The sequence below is a fragment of the Psammomys obesus genome, unplaced genomic scaffold (assembly GCF_907164565.1).
Source record: "Psammomys obesus unplaced genomic scaffold, mPsaObe1.curated_primary_1811, whole genome shotgun sequence".
Classification (NCBI taxonomy): domain Eukaryota; kingdom Metazoa; phylum Chordata; class Mammalia; order Rodentia; family Muridae; genus Psammomys; species Psammomys obesus.
This window is the reverse complement of record NW_026585797.1, coordinates 8,847,947-8,868,831: the sequence shown is the minus strand read 5'-3', so window position 1 is coordinate 8,868,831 and position 20,885 is coordinate 8,847,947. Positions and strand designations below refer to the sequence as shown.

General features: G+C 37.1%; 1 protein-coding gene across 3 annotated transcripts in view; it reads left to right on the top strand.

Moving 5' to 3' along the window:
• Nucleotides 1–20,885, top strand: part of Orc3 (origin recognition complex subunit 3) — a 60,287-nt gene that overhangs the window by 18,842 nt on the left and 20,560 nt on the right. For 2 of the 3 annotated variants that reach the window (XM_055599271.1, XM_055599270.1), the window contains exons 7-12: nucleotides 876–1,009; nucleotides 2,474–2,633; nucleotides 4,042–4,155; nucleotides 7,667–7,800; nucleotides 8,424–8,487; nucleotides 20,060–20,176. In XM_055599271.1, coding sequence (XP_055455246.1) covers nucleotides 876–1,009; nucleotides 2,474–2,633; nucleotides 4,042–4,155; nucleotides 7,667–7,800; nucleotides 8,424–8,487; nucleotides 20,060–20,176 — 723 coding nt within the window. The remainder of the gene's footprint in view (nucleotides 1–875; nucleotides 1,010–2,473; nucleotides 2,634–4,041; nucleotides 4,156–7,666; nucleotides 7,801–8,423; nucleotides 8,488–20,059; nucleotides 20,177–20,885) is intronic. The other variant, XM_055599272.1, reaches the window with a different exon arrangement.

Sequence of the window (20,885 nt, the reverse complement as noted above, 5' to 3'; positions counted from 1 at the left end):
CTTGGGGAAATATTACTGTATAAATGAGGCACATTGAATGAAACAGTACTTTCTGAGTAAAGTATGTTCAACAAAGTACAGATTTCGTCCTTTCGTCCTGCTGTGTATGACGTTGCCTTTGGAGGAGAGAGAGACTTCCTGTATTCCTGTGGTACACCGTAGCCCCAGGCTACCTTGCTGTGTCCCCAGACAGTATGAGTGCTATGGTGACATTTTCTAATCAATGTTTCTGCTAGCATCCTACATGAAATTTGATCTTATGTTATATAAGGTCGCTTACAATAATGCCTTCATTTGATTCTAAATTTTAGAATTTTTTTTAAACAAATCGAAGTCTTTGCAATCTAAGTTATTATCTTTAAGTTTGCTTTGGCCAAATAGGGTCCTTTTCATGATTGAAAGTGTGTAAGAGTGCATTCATTGTGCGGTTCATTCATTACCAATACAACTCATGCTAGCACATAGCTGCACCAACTGAAAAATCAGTTGATAGAAAGGTGTCTTTTCCTTATGGTTTTCAGTAGAAAATAGTCTGATATTTGTTATAGGTCTTTCTGAACCTTTTTCTGACTGTTATGTCTAGAAACAGATTTTACAAATTCTCTACCATTGAAGTGCACCCTCTGGCTACTGTCCTTGGACTTTTTTTTTTTTTTTTTACTTCTTACCATCCACTGAAAATGTGCTGCACAGTTTGTAACAATATGTTACTTTATTTGGATTTGGTGTGTTAGAATGAGATACTGTTTATTATTTGGAAAAAATGAAAACAGTCGCTGTCAAATATATAAAGAAATACATTAGCAACTGATATTATAAAATTGTTTGGTTGGCAAAGCTTACTTTTAACTTTTCCATTCCACATGGCTTAAAAGAAGACATGCCCAAAAATAACAAGCAAAAAGAGGACTACTTCTGGCCAATGGCAGTCTCCTCCTGTTGTGCTTATCTTGAAGAATATGGAGAGTTTCAGCACAAAAGTACTCCAAGACTTTATAATCATCAGCAGGTAGCCTGACCTATAGTTGCTTTTTTAAAAAAAATTATCTCCTTTTACATTTTCATTCATTATTACTATGTGTATGTAAATACAGTGTGTGTGTGTGTGTGTGTGTGTGTGTGTGTTGGTGTATGTGCCATGGTGTACAGGACAACTTTTTACAATAGATTCTCTCTTCCAATCAAATGGTGGTCACCAGGCATGCCTTTACCTGCTGAGCCATGTAGTGACCCTGTTTTCATTTTTCAGTGCATGCAGAGGAGAGCTCTATAAGGCATTTCATGTATTTGGTTTTTCTTGATCTTTACCTCTTTCTCTTTTTCTTCCTGTCCCCATTCAACTATTCATATCCAGGTTCTTAGCTTTTGTGCAAACTTCCCTTTTATGTTTCACTAAAAAAAAAAAAAAAAAAAAAAGTTATATTCATTTTTAAGACCAACTTTATGAAATTGAAAATCATTTTAGATTTTTTTTTTCTTTTTTTTTTTTTTTTTTTACTGAATGTTCAAAGACCTCTCAGCAAATTATTTTCTTGGTTTTTGATATAAGGTTGAGAATACAAGTCAGATTTATCCTGTTCTTAGTTAACATAGCTAACTATGCTAATTCTCATTTTGAGTGCGGCTTTGTTAGGATGGTTTTTACCCTATTAAACTACGAGTTGTAGATGTATTTACCACACTCCCTCCCCCTCCCCCACTCTGCACCCCAATGGACTGCATGCATGCCTAAACAAATTCTCTACCATTGAAGTGCACCCTCTGGCTACTGTCCTTGGACTTTTTTTTTTTTTTTTTTTTTTTTACTTCTTACCATCCACTGAAAATGTGCTGCACAGTTTGTAACAATATGTTCCTTTATTTGGATTTGGTGTTGCTGTGGCCCTCAAAAGCCAAGAGCTTAGAACAGCTGTAAGAGAGTACAACACTTTTTTCCTGTGAACATAGAACCTCATACAGCCAATTCTGGAAAGCTATAGGACATAGGAGAGAGCAGGCAAAATGATCAGCTATGATATAAAGAAGTATGACTTGTGGAACCTCTCACAAATAGTGCTGTTTTATTCCCTGGAAGCTGTTTGTTCTGCCTCGGTTGTGTTGATTTGAAATAATCTTCAGCATGCTTAATAAAAATATAAGGAAGTAATACAGTGCTTTTGAATGATGTATAAAGATACATATGTGTGAGATTATATTAATGTATAGTTGACACATTGTATTCGTTGGTAGTCTGATCTTACGGGGATCTTCTGGTCATTTTGGGTCTCTGTTCTTTATAAAAGAAAAGGATCCATTAGTGGATGGAGTTCAGAATTAGAATCTGGGAAGTATATTATTAGTGTCTTTATTCTAAAAAGAAAATGAATCACCTAGAAAGCTTAATGACAGTGTCTTAAAATAATTATTTTGAAATGTAATATATTGGAATACATTTGCTGAAGAAGCTTCTTTTGTATCTTTCTTTAAAAACTAGTCAGCATCTGCATGAATTTCCACTAATTCTCATTTTTGGAATTGCCACGTCTCCTGTTATTATCCAGCGGCTGCTTCCTCATGCAGTATCATCTCTGTTGTGTGTAGAACTGTTCCAGTCTTTGTCTTGCAAGGAACACCTGACAGTAGTTCTTGATAAGGTAAAAACAAAAGCATTTACCAATGGCATGGAGTGAAACTAAACTACCAGACAGATATATAATAAATCCTCATAGATCTTAGACTTCGCTCAACTTATTTTATATTTTAATGCTTTTACTCAATTATGTTTTTTAGTCTCTACATATAATTGCCTTCTCAGATAAGAAATAAGCTTTATGAAAGCAATGATCATTTGTATGTATTTGTTCTTTTTATTACTTAGTTGAGGAAATTAAGCTTTTAAAATATAAGGAAGGGTCTAGAGATACAGCTAACTAATAGAGTGCTTGTCTGGCAGTGTGGAAGAGAGCACTGAAATTAATAAGTAAAATGGTAGAGAATTTGTAGACTTAGCATTTCCAGGATGTTTTGATCTTATATTTTATATAAAATGATTGATTTATTTTTATTTTATGTGTATGTATGTTTTGTCTCCATATATGTGTGTGTGCACCATGTGCATACTGTGCCTGTGGAGGTCAGAATAGGGTGTTGCAGCTCTAGAGCTGGAGTTACAGATGGCTGTGAGCCACCATATGGGTGCTGAGGTTGGCACCCCAGTCCTCCTGAAGAGCAGCCATTAGTGCTCTTAACTTCTGAGCCATCTCTCTAGCCCTAAAGGTTTTTGTGCATTTTAGCAGATGTCATGTTGCTCTTAACAACAGCTCCTAACTGTAGATTTTAACTGCTATAATGATTCTGTGTAAACAACAGTATGGTTCTTTTTTTATTGACTTCCAGAGACTCATTCTTGATTCCATTAATGATGGTTTTATAGGTTAATGGTGACAACCTTTGTGTTCATCTACTAGCCACTTCTACATGTCTGTCCACAACAGACAACAACCTAATTTATTGACACATTAGGAAAAAAATTTTCAGTTTGCATGTGAAGTATCACTGTAGGCCATTGAAAACTAACCAAATAATACAAATTTCTCTATATTAAAAAAAAAAAAAAGAACATTATTTGGTATGTGCTGTTGTAAGACAAAGGGTTATGTATTTAATATGCATTATTTGAAGATTAGGATTTAATGAAATTTGGTAGACATCTTTGGCTCAGAGTGTAGTTTGAGGATAGGAGTGGTGGTACTTGGGAGAGAAAGACAAACAGATCTCTGGGTTTTATTTTGGTGAGTCTGGTAAACATATCAAGTTGAGGCTAGCCAGGCTACACTGGTGAGTCCCTGTCCCAAACAAGAGGGATTTAATATGAGTTGATTTTTGGTGTTTTTAGTCTTAAATAAATAAGGTTTATGATTTGGTTGGCTTTTGACCTTTAAAAAAGGATAGCTACTATTGCTTTCATATCTGTTCTGTCACAGTATAATTTTTTGTCTAGTTATTTATATTTCGTGTTCATGAGGAGGGAAGACTAAAGAGTATGTCTTCCATCTCTTTCAGCTGCTTCTTACAGCCCAGTTTCCTTTTAAAATAAGTAAAAAAGCATTACAGGTTCTGACCAACATCTTTCTGTATCATGATTTCTCAATACAAAACTTCATCAAAGGACTGAAGGTAAGAAAAGACTGATGAGTTTGAAAGTTCATCTAATTATAAATAGTTTACAATATTTCAGATTGACTAGTGTGATGTCTAAGGCATTTTAGTAGCAAAATCTAGAAAAAGTAAATTCCATGTTCCTATCTTTTCTTTCTTACCTTGAAGCCACTCATAGAAGATAAATTAGAATGTCAGTAATGGAAAAGGAGTGGTGTCCATTCTAGCTAGTCTTAACTGCTGAGATGTGGGCTGGAGGGAAGGACATATTTTTATTTAGGACTTGATGAAATCTTAGAGGCTTTTTACCTAAGAAATGCCATTAAGCTTCACTGACCACCAGAGAGTGGCCGTCTGCAGCTTTGCTCTTGGGTGGGTTTGTGGCTGTTGCTAACCAACACTGCAAGCTGTAAAACCACAGTTCTAGTTTCTAAATATATAGAAGTAAGTGATGTGCTGTAGTTTGATATTTGGTGCACATGTGTTTGTTAATATTTTTATGTATTGGGAATGCATCATTGGAGTTGTATGAAATGCCATAAGCTAACTCTTGATTTTAACTTCACAACATTGGTTCTAACCCGAAAAAGACCCCAATTTTTCAGTTGTTTCAAAGATAATATTAATTATTTTCCTTGGCACTCCCTAAGTTGTCAAAGTGTAGTCATTGTGAGTACACGCGAGTTACCAGTTTCATTAAGTCCTATATGTTGTAACCTTCATTGCAAGTGTCTAATATGATAATCTTCATCTTCTGATAGTGCTTTGAAACTCGTAAATTTTTTTGTTTTGTTGCTTTTGAGACAGGCTTTCTCTGTGTAGTCCTAGAACTCTCATTATAGACTAGGCTGGCCTTGAATGCAGAGATCCATCTGCCTCTGCCTTCTGGAATTAAAGGCGTGCACCACCACACCTGGCTCATATGTATTCTTTCTGGTTGTAATCATGGTGGTTTTGCTTCACTGATTTAAAGAATTTTTTTTTTTCGTCTTTTAGAGACAGGGTACCTCTGTATAGCTCTGGCTGTCCTGAAACTAACTCTGTATCCCAGGCTGGAACTCATAGAGATCCACCTGCCTCTACCTCCTGAGTGCTGGGATTAATGGCTATGTGCCACCACTGCCTGGCTGTCACTGATGTTTTAAACAAAGATTTAAAATTAAGACAGAATTTACCTTAGCAATTTATGAAACTAAATGAGAGAGTAACCTCAAAAATTTGTTCTACTGTTCATTTGTTTATTTATGAAATACGAGGCACTTAAAGTAAAGAGACACTGTGCTGAGTCCTAGATATACAGAGGGAAAGGAATTCTGTCTTCACATTGTTCATTGGCCAGCAAAGGAGGTAGAAGAGTAAACCCACAGTTAAAATTTTGTGTAAGCAATGCTAGAAAAAAAATATACTTTGAGGTTTATAGAAGAAAGACAAGAATAAGCCAAGTTTCAAATTAGTATACTGAAGGAGGTAATACGGATCAGAGCAGAAATAAATGAAGTGGAGATTAGATACTGTGTGAAGAAGCAAAAGTTGATTCTTAGAAAACATAAGCTTGATAAGCTCATAGCCAAAGTAGCCACCTCTAAAAAGACCCACGTTAATTAGAGATGGAAAGTAATACTGAAATAATTAAGAAATAATTGTAGAAGCTTAATTCTAGTGAACTATAAAATGGAAATAAATGGATAAATTTCTAGAAACATGAATTATCAAGATTAATAATTTTTCAGTGAAGGAAAGGCCAGGACCAGGCAGATTTCCTGCCAGGTATACTGCAGTTTTAAGAATAACTAATACCACTGTCCTAGACAACTGCATAAATAGAAGAGGGTGCTTCCAGAGTCATTTAGTAAAGGTAGTATTACCTCGAGGCTGAGACCAGCTAAGTACTCAATCACAACATCAAAAAAATTGCATATTTCTCTAGTATAGCTTCAGAGCTTATCAGTAAAATACTTGGAAACCAAATTGATCAATATAAAGATCATACACTGTGATCAAATTGATTTCATTCTTAGTATGCAAGGACAGTTGATAATAATTTAATGCATGCAGGGCAGCACATAAATGGACTTAGGGAGAAGTCATGTGACTGTCTTAATGGACAAAGACAGGGCCTTTGGCAAGTTGAAATTATTTTGTATAAAAGCTCTCAAGATACTAGGTAGGAATAGATGAAATATATCATAGAACCCTTTAGCCTATCACATATTATAAAATTTGTTTATAGAAGAGCATGTTAAATTTTTAATTTCCTGTGAGGAATGCTTATTTTCTACTGAGTAGAATATGCTTTTTCTATTACTTAAGGAACTAACTGTCCAGTAACACAGTGTGCTAGTTAGTTTTTGTCAGTTTGATGTACAGTTACCTGGGAGGAAAGAACTCAAGTGAGGAAATACCTCCATCACATTGGGCATGTCTTCATGGCATTTTCTTGATAGCTGATTGATATGGAAAAGCCCAACCTGCTTGGGCAGTCACCCTGGGTGTGAAGTGTGGTTCTTTAAGGAAAGTGGCTGAACATGAGTCTAAAAGCAAGCCAGGAAGTCCCATCTCCCCATGGTCACTACCTCTGCTCATGACCAAGTTACTGCCCTGATTTCCCTCAATAATGGGCCCTGTTTGGGATATGTTAGCCAAATAAACTTTCTTCTCTAAGTTGTTTTTGGTCATGAAATTTATTATAGCAATAGAAAGCAAAGTGGGATACAAGGTTATCTGAATACACAAAATTATCCTGAGAAGCTTGTTCAGAAAAAAAAAATTATAATCTTTCATTTTAATGTACATTTGAATTTTTAAATAAAGTACATTAGAATTTGGAAAGTTGTTTCTAGGGAGACTACAGTGATCTATTGTTTGAGGACTTCAGTGGTCAGTGTGCCTTTTTTTTTTCTTGAATGGGATAAAAGTGAGTTTGAAGGTGCAGATATTTGTTACTCTTCTTGGCAGGCATAACATCCGCCATTGCAGCACTGTATGTATTTGAACAGACAGGTCGGCTAGTAGGTAATTGTGGAGGAGACATCTGTTAGACCTTTAGGCCATATTCTAGTCCCATCTCGATTACAGTTGCAATCGTTTTAAGTGGTTTCTGCAGTAATATAGCCATTTGTGATATTTTCTTATATGTTTCAGAGTTTACTTTTTCTGACCTTGTCCACAGAATTGTAGCCTTGAAAATAGTACAGGTGTATAAGTGTTGTTGCAATGCTATTGTTGACATTTTTTAATACTTATTTTTACTTTATGTGTATTTTTCCTAGAAGTATGTTTGTTCCCCACGTGTTCATTGCCTTGAAGGTCGTAAGGGAATTTTGGATTCTTTGGAAATGAAGCTGCAAATAGTAGCTGGGAACCTAACTTGTTCATCTTCAAGAATAATAAGTGCCTGTAGATGAATCATCTCTCCAACCCCAACCATAATTATACCTTTGCTCTTAAAAAAAAGAGTCTTAATATTCAGCAGGTATAGGGCAAAATATTTACTGTCAAACTATAATAAATATCTCCATATTTCTTTCAGCTTTCTCTCCTAGAACATTTTTATTCCCAGCCCCTGAGTGTTCTGTGCTGCGATCTCCCAGAAGCCAAGAAAAGAATAAATTTTTTCTCAGTTAATCAGTGTGAAAACGTCCGTCGCCTTCCTTCATTTAGGAGGTAAAAAGATGAGTATATTTAATGTATCTTGTACTAGAGACGAGGATGAAGTGAAAGATCCTAGTTTAAGTTGGTTTTGAAATTATGAGTGGAATGATAGACCTTTTATTTTGCACTATAGAACCATGCTGCTTTTAATGGTGGAGTTTCTTTGTTGGATTTAAAAATTTGACATTAAAAAAATATCTTTGCTAATACTTTATGCATTTTGCAAATTATTCAGAGTTACCTTTTAGTAATAACATTTCCTATATCTGGAGTATATGGTCTTTATGATTTCACTAGTCATCATTAAGGTAATCTCGAATTTATTTTTAAGAAGATATGAAAGGGCTGGAGAGATGGCTCAGTGGTTCAGAGCACTGTATGCTCTTCTAAAGGACCCAGCTTCAGTTCAGTTCCCAGCACCCACATGGCAGCTCACAAGTGTCTGTAATGTCGATTCCAAGGGATCTGACATCTTCACACTAATGCACATAAAATAAAATTAAATAAATTATATTTTAAAAAAAGATATGAAAAAGTAGGGAAACCAGTGTAGGTAGTTATTTTTTCTAACATGCTATTCAAATATGTAAATTGCTTAACATTTCCTTTTTCTGTATGGGATATTAAAAATGTAGGTATGTTGAAAAGCAGCCTTCGGAAAAGCAAGTTGCATTGTTGACCAACGAGACAGTTTTAAAGGTAGGCTTGTGCATGCTTACTACCTTGTTCTAAACTTCGTGCAGAAGAATTTGCATGTAAGCATTTATTAATTTTATAAAATACATGATGGATGTAATATTTCGAGGCTGAGGTGGTGAATCGTGATAGTGAGCACCACACGTGACAGAACCTCAAGTTTAAAAGGTCAGGCTTTGTATTAAGAACAATAATCCTCTGCTCTATTTTGGAAGCACCTTTATATCAACAGATTTGCTGTATTAAATTTTTTAAAGTATAAGATTTTGAAGATTAGGGCTGGAGAGATGGCTCAGTGGTTAAGAGCACTGTCTGCTCTTCTAAAGGTCCTGAGTTCAATTCACAGCAACTACATGGTGGCTCACAACCATCTATAATGATATCTAGTGCCCTCTTCTGGTGTGTAAGCATACATGCAGACAGAGTACTGTATAAATAATAAATAAATAAATCTTTAAAAAAAAAGTGAAAGAGTAAAAAAAAAAAAAAGATTTTGAAGAAAAAAATAATGTTCCTGCAAATTTGTGAATCATGAAAAGACAGACACTACATGTTTCTCTCCTAACGTGGAATCTAGATTTGAAACAAAAAACCGTGAAAGTAGAAGAGGACCCATTTGGAGCAGGAAGGGACCAGTAGGGAGATGATTATGATTCAAGTACATGACAATAAGTATTAGAATGACGTTCTGAAGTGACTACTTTTGTAAGTTAATGTATACCAGTGCCTTAGTTAGGGCTTTTATTGCTTTGATGAGACACCCTAACTAAAAGGGCTTGCTTTGCTTATGCTCCCACTTCACAGTTGAGAGTGGGAAAAAGGCGGGGCAGGAGCGCAAGCAGGCAGGAACCTAGGGCAGGAGCAGATGCTGGCATCATGGTGGAGGGCTCTCACTGGCTTGCCCAGCCTGCCTCCTTACAGAGCTCAGCACCACCAGCCCAGGCGAAAAGGTACTGTAGGTATTTTCTCAATTGTGGTTCCCTCTTCCAAAATGACTACCTGTGTAGAGTCGACATCAAAACTACCCAAAACAATTAATAAGGATAAAAGCATTGAGGTAGCTATACAAAATAAAATCTCCAAAATGTGTTGAGCATAGCATCTACTAAATCCTATTCTGCATAGCAGAAGGGGAAGTTCTTGGAGCTATTCCTAGTGATTTTACTAGAAGAAGAAATTTCAGAACAAGTGAGACTAAGGAATTTCATTTTAGCACTGCATATTTTGTCCTTTACGGACTTATTTTCTGAAGACTTCCTACACTTAGAAATATGAAAATAGACAAAAATTTTGGACTCTTGCCCTTAAAAAGTTATAGGTTACTTATTAAATCCATAGAAAAGATGTCTATAAAAAGAATTAATATACTTGTATTTTTAATTTAGAGTAAAATATCTGAATATTTTATTTTTTACGATGGTTCTCTTTTTACCCTTTTCTAAAAATACACATTTGGCATTGTGTGGCACTGGGAAAACTCTGTTGGCAATCTTGCATTCCATCCTGAGCTCCAGCCTCTCCTCAGTTGTGTTTCCTTAAGAAAGCGACTCCCTAGTTTCAGCTTTGAGTTCCTTATCTATAAAGTGGAGTAATGGTTCCTAGTGTGCTTTGTGCCCATCTTATTCAGCATGTAAAGGGTTGCAGTTAGAGCTGAGGCGAGCTCAGCAGGTGTAGTGCTCACCAAACCTGCCTAGAGCCCTGGTTCATTCCTCTTCATTGCATAAACCACATGTATCAAGGTCATCCTTGGCCACAAAGGGAATGTAAGACCAGCCGGGGTTACATGAGACCCTGTCTCAAAAATAGTCAGTAGTCACATTTAGTAACTGTTGGATCTGCCATTAATATCCAGACCTAATATCAAAACCCCATATCCTTTGTTGAATACTTTATTGACAATGCAAGCAAGCCAAGATGCCTAAGGTCCTTTCTTAGTGTTTCTGAAATCAGAAATGTGCTTTTCAAAACTTTTGCAAGTTAATTCTGAAGGTAGTTGTGGGTAGCCTAGGACACTGCTTCATATAAGGTAGCTACAGCCTTCATAGTCAGATATCCCTGTCAATCTGACTGGGTGCCCTGCCCAACTATGTGCTGTGCTCTGACTGAGGAAAAGTGGAAGTAACCCTCTAATTTGTCCCCAAAGGTGTAGTTTTGTCATGTATTTATGGAGACTTTTGCATACATGCTTTAACATTTACGGAAACGACGTCCCATCATCATAGCTAAGATTAGGTTCATTTTAATGCTGTGGTCTCTCTGCCAGCTACATAGTTTGTATTACTAGAAATGCTTGTTATTCACATTGCTGCCGTCAGAAACAGTTTTCCTTAGTCTCAACATATTTCTTGACTTATTAACTAACCCTACATGCTTTTAAGAAAATGAATTTATGTGGTTTTTTCTTTTGCTGCCTTTTGAACTTTTTTGAAAAGTTTAATAAATCAATGTTAGTGATTTTGTTTATTATTTGTCTTATTTCTTTTTTTTCCAATTATGATGTAATGTCTTTTTTGTTTTATTTTAATTGAATTTTTCCTTTTTTATTTTAATTACAGTTTATTCACTTTGCATCCCAGCTGTAGCCTCCTCCCTCATTCCCTCCCATTCCCACCCTCCCTCCCTCATCTGCTTCCATGCCCCTCTCCAAGTTCACTGATAGGGGAGGTTCTCCTCCCCTTCCATCTGACTAGCTTATCAGGTCTCATCAGGACTGGCTGCATTGTTCTCCCCTGTGACCTGGCAAGGCTGCTCCCCTCTCGGGGGTTAGGGGTCAAAGAGCCAGCCTCTGAGTTCATATCAGAGACAGTCCCTGTTCTGCTTACTAGGGAGCCCACTTGGATACTGAGCTGCTATGGCCTATATCTGAGCAAGGGTTCTAGGTTATATCCATGAATGGTCCTTGGTTGGAGTATCAGTCTCAGAAAAGAACCCTGGGCCCAGATATTTTGGTTCTGTTGCTCTTCTTGTGGAGCTCCTATTCCCTCCAGGTTTTTTTTTATCTCCCCCTTCTTTCCTAATATTTCCTGCACTCTGCCCAAAGTTTGCTTATGAGTCTCAGCATCTGCTTTGATACACTGTTCAGTAGAGTCTTTCATAGGTCCTCTGTGGTAGGCTCCTGTCCTGTTCCCTGTTTTCTCATTCTTCCAGTTTCCATCCCATTTGTCTTTCTGAGTGAGGATTGAGCATCTTACCCAAAGCCCTCCTTCTTGCTTACTTCTTTAGGTATACAGATTTTATCTTTAGGTATACAGATGTTTATCCTATATTATATGTCTAGTATCCACTTATAAATGAGTATATACTGTGTGTACCGTTCTGCTTCTGGGATACCTCACTCAGGATGATCTTTTCTAGATCCCACCATTTGCCTTCAAATTTCATCATTTCCTTGTTTTTAATTGCTGAGTAGTATTCCATTGTATAAATGTACCACAATTTCTGTATCCATTCCTCAGTTGAGGGACATCTGTGTTGTTTCCAGTTCTAGCCATTACAAATAAAGCTGCTATGAACATGGTTGAGCAAATGTCCTTGTTGTGTACTTGAGCATATTTTAGATATATGTCTAGGAGTGGTATAGCTGAATCTTGAGGAAGCACAATTCCTAATTGGCTGAGAAACCCGCCAGATTGATTTCCAAAGTGGTTGTACAAGTTTACATTCCCATCAGTAATGGAGGAGGGTTCTCCTTTCTCCATATCCTCTCCAGCATGTGTTGTCAGCTGAGATTTCACCTCACACCCATCAGAATGGCTAAGATCAAAATCTCAAGTGACAGCACATGAATGTGTGTGTATTCAAATAATCTATGAAGCTTTTGGGCATAATTTCAGCCCTTATAAATTGTATTTGAGCTGTGCAGAAAATTTTTATGCTAACATGGTAATGTTTCAGTATTTCTATGCCTTTTTGCCCAGCCAAATACATTCAGAATAAGAAATGAATCATAAACTTATAAAAGTTGTAGTAAATTACTCTTAGAAGACCTTAGTTAGCGTCTGCATTTTACTGTGGTGGTTTGAATAAGAAGGGCTCCCATAGGCTCATATATTTGAATTTCTGGTCACCAGAGGGTGGTACTATTTGAAAGGATTAGGAGGTGTGGCCTTGTTGGGTGAAATGTATCACTGGGGGTGGGCTTTGAGGTTTTTAAAGGCCCATGCCAGGCCCAGAAGCTCTTTCTTAATGTTGTCTGCAGATCTGGATATATAACTCTCAACTACTCCTCCAACACCTTGTTTGCTTGTGTGCTGCCATGCTTCCCACCATGATGAAAATGGACTAAACCTCCCAGGTAGATGCTTACTTTTGTAAATGAGATGTGTCATGGTTATGATGTCTCTTCACAGCACTAGAACACAGACACGTGAACCATAGCCAAGAAGAAGAAAATGAAATATCTGAGGTCACAGAGCATGCTAGGTTCTCCAAAGATACTGGTGATAGGGGCATCCTCGTGTAAGCATCAATAACATAATAAATGCATTTTGAATGAATGACAGACAAGAACGATGAGGTTGGAAATGGTAGATGTCATACATTAAGTACCAGTTTCTAGCCTAATATAAATGCTTTTTTAAATCTGTACCTTTTAAAAAATTGGAGCAATGTTTACAATATAAAATTTCATGTTATGGACTTTTGTCCTTGTAGAAAATCATGAAATCTAGGCCATATCTAACAAAATAGTAAAGTGATTACTCATATTTAAAAGACTGAATGGGGCCTTCATTCATTAATTTTTTTAAATAATCTGTTATGTCCCAGAGATTAGTATAGATGCTAAGAATGTAGAAATAAACAAAATAGACACCATTCCAGCTTCATGAACTTAGTAAACTAAATAGACACAATTCCTGCTTTATGAACGTAAGGTTTGCTCAGCAGAGAGACAAGCAAGTAAATTCTCTATGCCAGTGAAGAATGATAAGAAGGAAGCTTTAAGTCTGAGAATTACAATGAAGGCCTCCAAGCCTGGGGAGTCAAAATATTAGACAAGGCCTTCGTGTAAGAAGATGAGCTTTAGTGAAGACCTAAAGAAAGATGTAGAGCTGACAGGAAGTTAGGAGGAGAAAATTGCAGATAACAAATGCGAAAGACCCAAGGCTGATGTCTGTTTGCCACATTTGAGGGTTGGCAAGCAGACTATTAAGAATTTTTTCTGATTATTTTATAGCAAAGAATTTCTTTTTTTTTTTTTTTTTAACTTTCTCCCAAAATGCAGCATGAATCTTAAGTGGACTTCATGTTTCAACAACAGAGAAAGGATGCCTTTAGGGAAAACAATGACTGTTCTTAGCCATGGTATATTTTTGTTGAAAACAATCATCTTAAACACAGTTAGAAAATCTCTGAGAACTGTGACTAGTGTACAGAAAAGATGTCCAAGGACAAAAAGGGTGATTATAAGTATATTCAGAGAACTCAGAGAAGACATAAATTCCAAGAGAATATAGACAGCTAGTGAAATAAATTTAAGTTCAAGATATGAAGGGAGAATTCAATAAAAATACTAATGGATAACAAACAAATATTGAAAATGGAAAACATTAAGTCAAATAAAAAGGAAAAGCACCTGGAAAACTTCATCAATAAACCAGATCAAGTGTAGATAGTAGATTTGAACTTGAAATGTAAGTAGTAGTAGATTTGAACTTGACAAAATGTAAGAGGAATTGGAAATTTCCAGCAAAAACAAAGATAGTAAGTTAGGTAGGAAGGAACAGTGTTTTCAAGACATTTGAGATATGTTGAAAATACCAAATTTATAAGTCATGGCACAGAAGAATAATATCATTCTGATGGTGTTGTAACATTTCAACAAAATCATTTCTGAAAATTAGAAAAATAGGTACCAGACCAGGCAGAGAAGACATTTACAATATTAAATAGACAAGAGCTGAGAAGGATTCCCCCCATAACATGTAATTAAACTTCTAAATATACAGAACAAAGATAAAAATTAGATTGCAAGTGGCAGAAAAGAAGCAATACATTTATGTGTAAAAGCAGGCCTCTTGGAATAACAGTTCTCAGTGAAAACTTTAAAAGCCACAATTGTCTGGATTGATGTATTCCCAGTTCTGAAAGATAATAACTACCAACCCAGACTGCTCCATCCAGCAAGTGTTATAATTTAAGAAAAAAGGAAAAGAAAGTTGATGGCTCTCAGTGTTCCCTGACCTCCATGCGCACATACCATGAATGTGTAAATGTAACTCTAAAAAGCCTTCAATGGCGGGACATAACTCTTGGTTCTCTGTAAAAAATATATGTCATCATAAAAAATGGTGCTACCTTAGGGTAAAGGGTAGAAAAATAGATCCTAAACAAATGGAACTAGGAAACAAGCTGGCTTTGTTCTTAATCTGACAAAATAAAATAAACTAAAACAGTAAAAATAGATAAAGAAACTCATTTCATTGGGCACTTTTCTTAATCTGACAAGATAACCTAAACAAAAACAGAATAGATAAAGAAACTCACCTCATTGGGGACTGGAGAGTTAGCTCAGTTGATAAGAGCACCGGCCATTCTTCCAAAAACCTGGGTTTGATTCCAAACAACTAACCATCTTTAAATCCAGTCCCAGGGATCTGGCACCGTCTTCTGGCTTCTGGCTTCTTCTGTACATATGTACACAGATGTGACCATACACACAAAATAAAACTGAATAGAATACTTTTTAAAAGAAGGCCACTTCATACTGAGTAAGGAAACAGTCCTTCAAGAGGACATTATAATTCTAAACATGTACCAGGCATGGGAATATCAGATTTCATAAAACAAGTACTACTAGAGGTAAAATCATACATTAACTCTGAAACAGTCATAGTGAGTGACTTTAGTACCCTACTTTTGCCAATTGATAGGTCTTCCCAGTAAACAAAGGAACATTTGAATTAAATGATAATATAATTAGCATTCCATCCAGGTGCTCCAGAATACGAATTCTCCCATGGAGCATTCTAAAATAGGTCACATATTAGGAGACTATGCAAGTCTTGACATAAAAGAAAAGTAATTTATTGTATTTTAAAATTGTATTGTGTATGTGTGATGTGTGTGAATGCACATGGACACATGCCATGGTTTACATGGAAAGCTGAGAGGAGCACTTTTCTGGAGTGCTGCTTCTCCTTCCACTGGAATTCATGAAGAAAACTTGGGTCTTCAGGTTTACAAAGCAAACACCTAAACCTTGTGATCCTTTGCCATCACATAGTTTCTTGAATCTATCAGATTATGCTTTAATAACATTACAACTTAACAGCGTTAGAAACTCATGCAGAGTAAACACCCCACCATATTAGAAGAATGAGTTTTTGAGAAAGTCTCTGTGGGGGGAGGGGGGGAAGGAGAACATGCCAAAAACTTAACACAAAGAAAAGAGTCCCAAGAGCTCCCAGGACATCAGATAAATAGTTTTGTGATCTACCTTTATTTCTTATGTATAACAACAAAACCCAAGAATAAGCTAAGGCCAGAATTAGCAGATGGAGATAAATCATTAAGACCAGGGCAGAAGAAGTTAATTTGAGTGGAAACAGGAGTAGGAAAATACCAGTAGCAGGTCCTGTTCTGGGGTCTATAACCTCACTAGTCATGAGGAGTTGGCCAGGTTTACAATACAGGCATGATTCCTTCCTATCGGCCTTAAATCCAGCTAGAGGGATGCTGGTTACACCCATAATTACAGTGTCAATTTTGAACCACTGTGGACGTGTCACTGATTTGTTAGTTGTGTCTAGTACGCTTTATAGCGGGTTGAGACTGTTTACTGCATTTCTTCCTTGGTGTGTTCTGGGAACCAGACTCTTATATTTTTAGTTGTGAGCCTATCCTTTTAAATGGCTGAGCCATCTCTCCAACTCCCTTCAGATATTCTTGATCAAGAGAGCATAAAATGGAGAGCAAGCACATGCAGACAGGAAGCTTACTGTGTTCACTCTAAGGCAGTTGACGGCAGTGATTTCCTTCATTGGCTAACCTTACAAGGGATGATGCCCAGGGAATGGGACAGGAGAAGGGAGTCACTGCCGAAGGCTGCGGGTTCTGGGAATGCTGCAGATGCCCTTGTGTGCTGCACAGGGAAGGGTCAAAACATTTGCATATTAATGGGGAGGATCAAAATCTTGACATTCCTAAACACAAGTTATTTTAGAAGAGGGATTAAAAGATTTGCGTTCCCATTCCTAAACACAAGTTTAAAGTGTTTGATAGAAAAGACTAAATACCTATTATTCCTTTTTTTCTTTGCAATCCTGTACTTTTAATAATGAATTTTTAGAATTTTATACACAAGTACACTGCATTTTACATTGTTTTTCACCCCAACTCTTTTGTTCCTTCAATCCTGTTACATTAATAGCTTTATTTTGGCTTATTTTATTTTATTAATTTTGAGGCTTAATTCAAAAGAAAACTACATTGTTTTGATGACTTTATTTTTTTGAGCTAGGGTTTCTCTGTGTAGCTTTGGCTGTCCTGGACTCTGTAGACTAGGCTGGCCTCCAACTCATAGCTATCTGCCTGACTCTAACTCCCTGAATGTTGGGATTAAAGGTGTACACTATCACACCTGGTTTGATGACTTGAAACTATTGCTGGCTGTTTTTCTCTAGACTCCCAAGAAGGATTATTTTTACTTTTAAAGTCATGTGGTCATCAGCTTTGGGGACTATAAACAAGGGTGAAATGAAACCACCCAGATGGACCACTCATGGGTAGAAAGAAAAGTTTATTGAAGAAACAAGCTGTCAGTTTGCCTCCAAGAATAGAGGACAGGAGCTTTGTGGGAAAGCAAGAAGCATTTGTATGATAGTCAGCAGGTAGGGTCTTTGAGCTGATACAGGCTCTTTGGATTCACTAGATGCCCTTACATGAGGCAGTTGACCATTGGGGCAGGTATTGGAGGTAGTGGTTTGGGCCTGTAAGGTTCCTGAGGATTGCTGAATTTAGGCTTCTGTTAACCCAGTAATAGTTCCTCAGGTTACTGACCAAGTCAGAGTCCTTCAGCACCATCACTGAAGACTTTAAGGAATGGAGACTTTAAGGGAGCATCTTAGAAAGGCTAAAACATGGGTCAAAAGCCAGGGAGTTAGGCAGGCAATGCTAAGATATGGTTTACTGACTTTTGGGTTATTTCACTAATTCTCAAAGGAACTTGAAGAGACAGGAGGTAGTCATTATTATGAAGTGGAGAGAAACCAGTAGGCCAAGGAGGGATAGAAGCCAGAACCCCAGACAGAACCATACTGAGAATCCCACACTGGAGTCAGTTCCTAGAGTTTGTTAGCCAGTTAGTGTATGATTTTAATGTCTTCAACTTGACTGGACTGTTTCCCATAGTAGCAACACTCTAATTTGAGGAAGAGGCAAGTGCCTTTCTTTTCACTGGTGAGCCAGTTGAGGGCCCTTTGGTTCTGTAGGACTTCTGGGGCCAGGGAGGTGAACTGGATTTGGAGTAGTTGCAAAGTGGAGGTTGATTCCTGAATGGTATCTGCAAGCCAGGCGGAAATCTGATGACAGAGATACAGACTGCCAGTTTAGGGGCTTTGGGGGATCTTTATCTTAAAATGGTTTGGGTGATAGAAGCGGGTCAGTAGAAGGCTGAGGATGGACGTGATCAGCATGTTCCCAGAGGTGTACTAATAGAGGAAGAGATGGTAAGTAGTTTCGGAAGAGGGCTGGTACAAGAGGAGGTAAATTTCTCAAGAGAATGGTCTACATTAACTCATGGGCTGCGAAAGGACAGACCTGCTTTGGACCTAACAGGATCTATTTTGCATCTAAATGCTACTAAAAATTACAACCTAAGTTGACCTTAGCAAGTGTATTCTATGAATGTTGACAACAGAAGGAACATCTTGCTTGTTAGTACACTGTTACTTGTTGACTGAAAAACTGAGGGAGAAACTCCATTTTCTTTATTGTGTTGACACAAGAACTGCTTTATCTTTTATTATTATTATTTACTTATTTTTATTTTATTTTATGTTGTCTGTATGTTTGTGTGAGGGTGTCAGATTCTCTGGAACTGGAGTTGCAGACTTGTGAGCTCCTATATGGGTGCTGGAAATTGAACCTCTGGAAGAACAGCAAATGGTCTTAACCGCCAAGCCATCTCTCCAGCCACGCCACCTCCCAGCTCTTATCTTAAAGGGAATAAGGGAGAGTTTGTTCTAGAGCCATTTTGAGTGACCACAGCCAGGAAAACAAAGATTCTCAAATTCTATATTCCAGCATGGAAGCTGTTACAGTTTTACAGAACAAAGAAAATAATTAATCAAGGGTTAGAGAGATGGTTCGGTGGTTAAGAGCACTGGCTGCCTTTTCCAGAGAACACAAGTTCAATTCCCAGCATGTGCCACCACTCCCTGGCTAGGTGGAACTTGTAATAACTTTTTTCCCTTGGCAATTTCAAACACTGTAAGAGTTAACTCTCAGGGAGAAGGGTTCCAGGTCAGTTCTTGCTTGGCTTCTTCTAGTCCTGTGACTGAATTAAATGTTGCCTTCCTTCAGCCTCTTAATCTGGTGTCACCTTCAGAAGCCACCATGTGGGCAAACAGGAGGTGGCCATTTTTCTTTCTTCTGGAACTTTTCTTTAGCCTTAATGCAAGATTATAAAGATTCAGGCTTGTTTATTGCACTTCTCTTTCTCTTGCTGTTCTAGCATAAGACCCTCAAATACCAGACTTTGCATGGAAAAGGAAATATAAATAGCTGGGCGGGACGGTTTTCACTCTTTTTGCCCTCTAAGTGTGACCTTGAACAGGTTACCTGGTCCACAATCCCATTTTCCTACACAGTTTTGTGTGCTTGTTTGAACAGCATCCTTAAGACTGCTGTCTTCAGTCTTACACTGTAGCTTGAAATCAGAGCAGGAAATTGGAAAGCAAAGACAACACAGGGGAGACTGAGGACAAGAGTTCGAGAGGCATAGAAATACATCACCATCATGACGGGGAAGACGGCAGAAGGCTTGGTGGAGCAGCATCTATCAGCTGAAGGAAGTCCAGCCATTTTAATCTCATCATTATGATTTAACAGAAAAGTACTAGTGTATGTTAGTTTGTGAGCCCTGGTTGACCGTATCCAGGAAGGAATCAGACAGTTGCTGTTAGAGTATAAACCGTGAATGGTCTGCACTGTATTTGCTTTGCTTATAGGCCGTGAGATGTTAGAGATAAAAATCTCAAAGGAGACTCTCAACTGAAATGAAGGCCAGAACTACACAGTGTGCTATTTCAGTGAAGTCGAGGAAAATTATGTCACTCTCAGTTGCTTAATAGTGCCAGACAGAGGATAAAAGTCTGTAATTAATTGGTGAATGACAGGACAGACACTAAATTACAAAGTCAGTTCTGATGTGTGTAAAACACAGCTAGATTCAATACTAAAAAATTGTGTGACTGTGTCCCGAATTTGATGTGTCAAGTTTTTGTGAGTTAAGAAAAGTAATTTGTAATTTTAAATACTCAATTAGCTTTTTAGAAAATTTGTATCCAGAAAGTAATTTTTAAATTTTATTTCACCACCGTCCATATTAGTAATGTATTCTCTGATTTTTTAGGAGGAAACTCAATCATTATTGGAAAACCTGCATGTTTACCATATCAATTACTTCCTTGTTTTGAGATGTCTTCATAATTTTACCTCATCTCTTCCCAAGTACCCACTGGGCCGACAGGTAAATAAGATTTCCTCATTTAGAATCAACAAAGTAGGAATAATAGTACTTTCTTGTTTTGATTTCTCTATTACTCAGGCATCAGAATTTGAAATGGAACCAATTCTTGGAATAAGAACACAGTCTATTCCAGCTGCTCACATTACTAATAGATGGTTTTGTTCTGAAAGTTAAAGCTATAATAGCCATGTGAATCCCAATGGATTGTATCCCATATTTGTGCTGTAGTGTATAACCTTGCTAATTCAGCACTCTGTTGTGTGCACAGGAAGAGCTAGTTCTGTACTCCAGGGGAACTGGGAGATGGAATCTGAAAGCATTTAGTGGTTAACCTTGTGCTGTACCAACAATTAAAAGAAACACAGTACTTCTGCTCTTTGTAAAATTATGCTCAGCTGACATTTGTATTATATCCCAGACCTGTGAACCCTGTGTAGAATGCATGTGAATGGAAGAATACTTCATTTTCAGATCTTTAGCTTTAGAAATTCAGTGTAACAGTGGTCTCTGTGTGGTGCTGCTTACTTGGCTATTAAACCTTCAATTAGCCATTTATTCCATTCTTAATGATATTATAAAGTGACTTACTGTTGTCATCCACTCCCAATGCAATTTCTTTTGACTTTTACGTAAATAATATTTTTGTAGTTTCTGATCTATATAATATATTACCAAGAAGCCTCTTGTAATTTAATTATTTTTTTATTAG